We start from the raw sequence: 9,189 nt of genomic DNA, 5'->3' as shown, positions 1-9,189 counted from the left end.
CAGAACCTGGGTTTATTTTTTATTAATATCGAATTAAATACTTCATTGGCTATACAAAATCGTTTATTGATAGAAATAAACTGAAGGTTTCGTCACCACAAGTAATAAAACAGAGTTTGAGGGAAAAGATTTCCCTGTTAAATTCTTAAGCCTAATGGCTATCAAATACAAACAAAACATTTTCATGTCACAGTTCTGAGCTATCAAAAACAAACATGTAAAACGTTTCACGTCATAAATCGAAGCCTAATGGCTATCAAAAACAAATAAAAACAATTTCATCTCGACGACTCGCGTTGGTGCAGTAGACTGCATCTAAGAATATCAAATAAAGTTTACAAAATGGACGAAGTAGATGTAAGAAAAAGTCGTGATATACAGATATGATGGGAAGAACCAGTACAGAACTATCCGAACTGAATGATGGCCTCTTTCAAGCACTACTTTTCGTATAAACTTTTGTTACTAAGTAATATCGTGGTTGCGAGGCTGATAAAAGTAATGTTAATTTGAGGCATTATGGGATATGTTTTTAAATGACCTCATGCACAGAACAACGTTTCGACCTTCTTTGGTCATTTTACCTGAAGATGACCTTGGAAGGTCGAAACGTTCTTTCTCTGCTTTATTAATACAAGTGTTAATACCCATACCAACCGTTCCGAGATACATTTATTAATACAAGTGTTAATACCCATACCAACCGTTCCGAGATACATTTATTAATACAAGTGTTAATACCCATACCAACCGTTCCGAGATACATTTTTACTTCAAGTGGGTTTGTCGTCATCAATAACTCATTCACAGTTTAAGCGTTTTTTTTAGTTACTTTTATTAGTGGGGTAGATGTTCTGATGTACAGGTGAGCGTCAAGGACTGAGAAAGAGGGTTGGTTAATAAATATTAATCGTTTAACAACTTCTAAGCTTGCGCTTCTGGCTTTAAAACCCCTTTGTCGTACCATTGTTGTTTTCTTAACATTGTACTTACAAAACAGAAAGTTACACTTCCGTGGGGGTAGGTGGGTAGCTAAATTCAGTGTTATAAATAATATTTATTAAGGAAAAATAACTCATGTGTATGATTGTTTTACACACAAAAATAAAACTTGTTCCCCCTATCATTGTAATCATTGTGAACATATTTATTTCTCTAAATAAACGAAATACAAAATCGTTAGTATCATGAATTTCACAACGACACATGAAACAAAACCAATGTATTGGATAACCAAGTACCAGCTACAAGTTTGCTAATGTATTAAATACAAGGGAATACTCTAACTTGTGCATATTTTATAACAATTAAGATAATATAAGATTCTCGTTTCTAAAAGCGTATATTGAGAAGAGTGGAATATCTATTGTACGAAATGAAAAAATCAATTGAAAGACCTATGTATTTATTCATTGGTGTGATAACAAAAGGAAACAAACACGCCTTAGCAACCAATGTTGAGTGAGCCCTTTACTGGAATCTGTGTTAACCAGTACACAACGTGAGGTTATCCCAGCAAAAATAAACATTCGTCATTCAAAGTCGGTACCGAACTTTGTCCGTATTTTTTAGAAATGAGTAAAAACCCTATAACCCAAGCGCTTTCAAAAGGTAGGACTTTCTCCCTCAGGGACAAGTATATAAAGTTCGGTACCGAACTTTGTCCGTATTTTTTAGAAATGAGTAAAAACCCTATAACCCAAGCGCTTTCAAAAGGTAGGACTTTCTCCCTCAGGGACAAGTATATAATGTTTACATATCTTTAAAAGTATAGGATTACATAACTATGAACTATGTATTCCTTTATCTAGTTGGGTGACTGTATTGCAAAAAAACAACAACACACACACACACACACACTACATAACCAAGAATTGTACCTATAGTTTTTTTTTTTCCATTACATTATCCGCTTTGTTTGTTTGTTTGTTTGGGAATTTCGCACAAAGCTACTCGAGGGCTATCTGTGCTAGCCGTCCCTAATTTAGCAGTGTAAGACTAGAGGGAAGGCAGCTAGTCATCATCACCCACCGCCAACTCTTGGGCTACTCTTTACCAACGAATAGTGGGATTGACCGTCACATTATACACCCCCACGGCTGGGAGGGCGAGCATGTTTAGCGCGACGCGGGCGCGAACCCGCGACCCTTGGATTAAGAGTCACACGCCTTACGCGCTAGGCCATGCCGGGCCCAAAATTATCCGCAACCCAACCACTAGAGCTTAAACCACGAGGCGTTGTTATACGTGTTTAACCAAAAACAGTACTATAAGAAGAAAAGCTATTATTCCTCCGAGTATCGAATTTTCAGGCACTCTTATTGGTTTATAATAAAAACATATTTAATAATTTTGTCCTTCGCAGGTGCTGTTTAGTTCTCGGTATTATTTTTGTTTTTTGGAGGGGTAAAAGGTAGATGGTTACTCCTGAACGCCTCCTAGCGTATACGTACTAGTGCGACGTGATAACCCAGCTCTCTGGAGCTGAAGCCAGCATTCGTCAAAAACAGCATATAGTTATTTAAACTTTGTACCTAATTTACCCCATTTTAAACCATGACAATCACCAATATGACATCCAAGATTTATCAGTGGGTTTGCTACTAAGAGATCGATTTAAAGAGTTTTACTAAACGGAAAAAAAAAAGTCAAAGAACTTGTGTGTGGAAGCAAAGAAAAATGTTTAACATTAGAAATACCTCTGTAGAAATGAAGGACTAGCTGATTTTGTTAAATATTTTATATGTTCGTACCTGCGTTACCACCTGGTGTTATTTATATTAAGTTACTGTGGCTAAATTCTTTACGCGCCAGTCTTGAAAGTAGCGTAAAATGGTCGTTAAGAATAACAAAAAAAAAAAAAACCAACAAAACTAGAACATTCTCTTGGAGTTTGGAGACCTATGTTACCAAAGGAAAACAGTATTATTTTGTGGTTTACTATTCCAACTGTTATTTAACAAAGGAATGTGTTACTACTTATGAACACAAAATAAAATTATTCGTAATAAAAACTATGCATAGAGTAGCACAGTGCGCATGTTCAGTGCCAAATTTGGGTACATTCTACCAGTATGCTTAGCTCAGTTTAATTTACCTCAGTCGTTCCAAACGTAAAACATTGTGATTGTTTGTGGATGTGATTGATAAATAACCGAAGTAATCTTAAATCGTAACTTTATAATTTATTAAACGGATAAGAGTAGAACCAAAGAGATATGGTAAGTGTAATTACTACAGATTGTTCACTTTATTTTTAAAATCAAAGATGAAACTTGGCATGGCCAGGTGGTGCTTAAGAAACTTGACTCGTAATTTGTGGGTCACGAGTTCGAATCCTGTTATCGAAAATACTCGTCCTTTGGGTCGTGGAGCGTTATAATGTAACAGTTAAGCCCACCTTTCTTTGGTAAAGATCAGCATAAGAGTTGGCGGTAGGTGATGTTGGCTTCCATCTTATCTATCATTTCTAAATCAAAGATGTCAAGTGCAGATAGCCCTTAAGTAGCTTAGCACGAAATTAAACAAAAACGTCAGATATAAGTTTAATGCAAGCACAGCGGAAGGTGTTTGTGATGGGGGTGTCTTCTATTGTATGGCAGAAATGAGAGGTGTCGCTAAGACACCAGAGAAGCACGAAGGAGAAAAAAAACGTGGTTAAAAAAAGCGAATGCTTGTCTCCGACTGCTTTCGGAACGTGGTCGGGAGCACATTTTCATTCTTACTACGGTGTTCTGGTCCATCTCCACGGCTGTGTAACAATTTTCAGAACTAAATACATTCTTATGCTTCAACTTTATGACGAGATAAACAACTTGTTAGTTATTAAGCACAAATCTACACAATGGATTACGTGTGTTTTGCTAACTATGGGTATCGAAACCCAGTTTCTTGCATTGTAAGTCCGCAGACATGTCGCTGTAATACTGGAGGGCCAATATAAAGAAATTATCATTGCGACATTATATTTTAAATGAATAAGAACTACCTATTACCTAACAACATTAACGGCTACGTCGCTTGGGGTTATTTTACGTCACTTATTGAACGTCTCAATGTTATGCCATTATATACATTGTTTGTTTTTTGTGTAAAACATCAATATTTTTTACTCGATTGTTATCACTAAATAAAACTTCACAATTTTAAAATGTTAAAACAATCTGAATAGAATAACAAATGGTAATTTCTTTTCTGTCCCCTTTCTCAATGGCGATCTTCACCTAATATTAAACGATAAATTAACTCTTTGTAAAGTTGTTTGTTCACACACCTCTGAATCTGGGCCTGGCATGGCCGAGCGCGTTAAGGCATGCGCTCGTAATCTGAGGGTCGCGGGTTCGCATCCGAGTCGTGCTAAACATGCTCGCCCTCCCAGCTGTGGGGGCGTCATAATGTGACGGTCAATCCCACTTTTCGTTGGTAAAAGAGTAGCCCAAGAGTTGGCGGTGGGTGGTGATGACTAGCTGCCTTCCCTCTAGTCTTACACTATTAAATTAGGGACGGCTAGCACAGATAGCCCTCGAGTAGCTTTGTGCGAATTTCAAAACAAACAAACAAACAAACCTCTGAATCTTCCTCATCAAAACCAGTATAATTACTGTAACGCCACGCATTTCTTTTGCTTTACAAGTTACTGCTCGTGCCCTCTGAAACGTCATTGTTTCATACAACACCAAGTTTTCTGTAGCATGACATTTACAGAAACATCTTAACGAACATATAAATACGCACAGAAATCACTTGTACTTCTATTAAGACATCATTATTATTATTATTAGGCCTAATATATTTTTAACACTGCTTTCTATATCTAATCCCTTATGGATTTTCAACAATCACAGAAGATTGTATAATAATAGTATTCCAACTACACTACGTTCGTCATGTCCATTGCCAACGAAGCTTTTTTGCTTAATCCATAGCTCATCAGGCTGGCTGGGATATGTAACGGATTTACTGTTAAGCATTTATTTTAATACTTACGTTTTGTTTCAGTATAGTTTTTTTTATTCATGTGACGTATATTGCGCAAGACCCGCCTGTTTTCTAAATTTACAGAAGATTCTCGAGAGCAAGAATCAACATTATGTGGTCTACGTGTTTTCAAACATTGTTGAACGTTCCAGAATCTTGTCTTAAACTATATAAATCAACTTGCCAAGAGCCAGTTATTATTATTGGTTAGATACAGTCAGCATACTATAAAAGCCTCGGAAACTATAATTGTGATTAACATTTATTAATCTGAAAACTAAAGAATATGACCAGAAACGTTTATATATAGATTTTGAACATCATGAAATGTTCACCTTCAGTGAATTTACTTTGGACGTAATTATTTCTATGAGGGCATTAAATATTTTCGGTGGCAACTAGCTAGGTATGACAGTATCAAGTCAAAATTACTTTGATTCTCGTGGACCATCGATAAAATATTCAGTTCTAGACCAGGTAGAAAACGCGATATAGGTTATAAGTTTGTAAAACTCTTGTATATAAACCAATATTTGTAATAACCGTCATTATAAATTGTATTGTTATTTGTATATTAACAAATATTCGTGTTAAGAAAACACATACAAGTGGTAATGGTAATAACACTATGTGTATAAACCACTTTTATACAAAAACAATTACAGCATTCACTTATAGTACATGTACAAATAAAATTGATATCGGTGTTTGTACTAATTTTCATAATCAAAATCAAACCATCGCCTTCAGATACGCGAAACGTCATTTCTGAAGTTAACTTCTAAGGAGTGATTAATATCTAACTTTCTAATAATAATATTATTATACTATCCACTAATGATAAGTTTCTTTTAAGTTTTATTTTTTCTTGTAGTTTTATTATCTTTCTATATGTTTCTGATTCTACAACTTTCACTAGTGATTTGAAAGTAAGGTTTTTAAGACTGCTAAAGCACCCCTGTTGACCCAAGTGTAAAAAGCTTTTAAGACTATTAAAGCATGACTATTAAAGTATTCTTTCATAAAAAAATCCACGAGAAATAAAACAAGATAGAAGAATACACGCGCCACCTTTGGTTCCAAGAATTATATCTAACCTATTCGTGAATTATAATTTATATCTAATTTATTCGTGAATTATAATTTATATAGATATGCATTTATTAACTAACTGATTTCGTACTGGTCATCACCAGGACTAGAAAAGTTATCTATGCTGTAGGCTTAATCAATCCACTGGATTAGGTCATAATTACTGAAACTTCCTTTACTAAAATAACATATATTGTTAAATATACATTTCCGCTAGCTGAAGAATTAAAGATGGTTGGGAGACCGATGGACAAGACAGTATTTTAACAGAAACGTATACAAAACACAATGTTTCTTCACATCAAACAGAAACCCATAGCATTTTTAATATATTACAATACTAACAGATAAAAGAAATTATACGATAGTACTTACATTTTTGATTTACCTGACGTACGTACTGTGGATAATTCTTGAAAATTTTATACAGTATTTATAACACTTATTATAAATAAATAAAACAGTTTTCAATAGAAAGAGTTGCAAAAATCGTGCATCAGTTTTAACATTATCAATTTTTGACAAGATGGTTAGAATGATTTGATGTTATCCTGACACCACCTATAAATACGTTTCATCTAGTACACTTAGAATGTAAAATTTATTGACATAAGAGCTGTAATTCAAAACTCAATTTTTAACTCTACTAGACTCAAAATACTACATATAACTATTTTTGGGAGCATATAGATCTAGTTCTACACAGTTAACAGTGCTTAATTTTTAATTAAACATTTCATTTCAATTTTCTGTTCGGACATGTATATTCCTTACAGCCTGACAGTGTCTGATTAACTCCCTGAAACATTTGCGTTTTATTTATGTATTTATTACTTTTGTATTATATGTTTATCTACAATAAATAAATTATTGTACAGTTTTTCCTTTGCTATTGAAATTCATACTACGTGACGTTAAAACAGTAAGTTTTATAGATATATGCTGAATGACGTTATAACCGTTTAAACCCTATACAGGCCTATTAAAAAGAGTGGATATTAGGATTACCAAGCTTATAACAAAATTGTGCTGTGCCAAGTTTAAACACAACAGTGTATTAGTTTTTAGCTTTAATGGCGTGTTCTTTCACGTTTCTAACGGAAAAAATGGAGGAATTCTTCAGTTAAGAAGAAAGATGCAGAACCAGTCCATTAATGCCCAAACTATTATGTTTACACTGCCCAAAGTACCCTAAATGTAGAGCCCGGAACAACATTTCATCATTCATGCACACTATGTTTTAAATTATGTTTCATCATATTCTACCCATAAATCACATGTGGTGATGGGACATTTAATCTTAACTTTTACTTGCTCCTTGGAATCTCTCATTCACATTATATTGGAAAACTATTTCAAAACTACATTGCTACACTGAACAACGCATGCACAGTAAAAACTCTAAATACATTGCAAGTAAACATGGAACTACGGAACACACGTTCATGGTTAAAGGTGTTAATAACATGTCTACACAATCGTGTTCACAAACTTCAAACTTTATATCTGGTTTCAAGAAAGTTTTATTATTCTTCACAAATAAAACTAAGTTTTAAGGCAAAAATCTAGGATAAAAAATTCACATCAATAACAAGGGGAATTTTGTAAGGTAATAGAAACATTGATCAATTCCATTTGTAAAATGATGCACAACCCTCTGTACAGCATCATACTGAGATTAAATAGAAGATTCCGTAGCCCTGTTACAATAACATATATCAATTTATGGTACTTCAGACTTGATTACACTGATCAATCAAACAAAACGTGACTGAAAGTTAATTTAGCTACCAAAAAGTCACCTCTAAGAACACTTCTTTCCTACACAGAATAATATCTTGCTCTAACAATAATAACTGATAATAAAATGTGTTCATGTTCATGAAAGGTCTTAATTTTGGTTCTCAACAGGGTAATGTTTGGGAACATGGAATATTCAGGTAAAAAGTAATATAATAAGTATATTAATAATAATAACAAATTATAATGCAAAAATTTTAACATTAATTATGGTACATGTAATCAATAAAACACATGCAAAATCAGAGATTAAAAAATTTTTTTTTGCCGTTACACTATTTTTATCTTCAGGGCATCAAAACCTTTTTCTGTCTATCTTTCTATTAAAAATAATAGAAATACAAGAGGTCCAGATACAGTCTAAAATAGGTGAAAACGTATCGAGTTTTTACTGGCTCGTATTCCTACAATTTTATTGAAATTTATAATTGCCAGTAACAACTTATCAACTATTCATCTAAAACGTTTTTACAAATGTTCAGCATTCATACAAATCCTGTTTTTAAACACCCAATTTAATCAATTTTGATACAAGTACTCCTGATAAGGCAACCACATTTTTATCAAATTTATTTTCACAACTTTTCAAAGAAATTTCCAGGTTTTCCCAGAGCTGATCACAATGATATTTCAACTCCTTTCATGATTCTATATAATTACATTATTTTATCATGTAATATGGTAACACACTGCACAAACGTCTTACTGGAGTACCACAGATGAAGATCCTAAAACAAGAACATTTCATCTTGATGGTAGCCAATAAAATGTTGCATTTGTATTTATAAGACTATTTGATCTAACCTATCATCAAGTATAATGAATGAGATAAATATCACAAAATAAGGTAACAGAGTGACTGACCAAGAAATTGTGTTCAAGTATTCTGGCATAGCCAATCAACAACGTGCACATTTTTAACAATGGAAGGAGGGCAGAATTTTTCTTACATTGTTGGTGCCCCCAACTGAGTAGTAACACATCATTATCTGTCTTGAAAGCTTTTTTTGAAAATTTTCAATAAAAAAATCCTTTTTTTCTTTTTTTTCAAATCATGTGGCAAAATGATACTTTAGTAAAGTTCATATCTACATTAGATATCTTCTTTTTCAGCACTCTCCAAAATTGCTTTGAAGGAAAAGGGAACAAACATGTAGCCACCACCACCATAAAACTTGCTTTGGAACTCCACCCTAATTCACAAATAAGAATACTTATTATAGCTATCAGAGCTCTTACTTGTAAACTTTATTATATTAAAAACCTCTATATAATAATGGTGTTTACATTATGGAAGATCTGAAGGTGATGCTGTTTTAT

At 33.5% G+C, this 9,189-nt stretch overlaps 1 protein-coding gene across 1 annotated transcript in view; it reads right to left on the bottom strand.

The window, feature by feature from the left end:
- Nucleotides 1–7,576: 7,576 nt before the first annotated feature.
- Nucleotides 7,577–9,189, bottom strand: part of LOC143227326 (V-type proton ATPase 116 kDa subunit a 1-like) — a 29,011-nt gene continuing 27,398 nt past the window's right edge. The window contains exon 20 of the mRNA XM_076458781.1: nt 7,577–9,062. Within this exon, the coding sequence (XP_076314896.1) occupies nt 8,963–9,062 (100 nt within the window). The 3' untranslated portion in view covers nt 7,577–8,962. The remainder of the gene's footprint in view (nt 9,063–9,189) is intronic.

The sequence above is a fragment of the Tachypleus tridentatus genome, chromosome 9, assembly GCF_004210375.1.
Source record: "Tachypleus tridentatus isolate NWPU-2018 chromosome 9, ASM421037v1, whole genome shotgun sequence".
NCBI classification, from domain to species: domain Eukaryota; kingdom Metazoa; phylum Arthropoda; class Merostomata; order Xiphosura; family Limulidae; genus Tachypleus; species Tachypleus tridentatus.
This window is presented reverse-complemented; position numbering and strand designations above follow the sequence as displayed.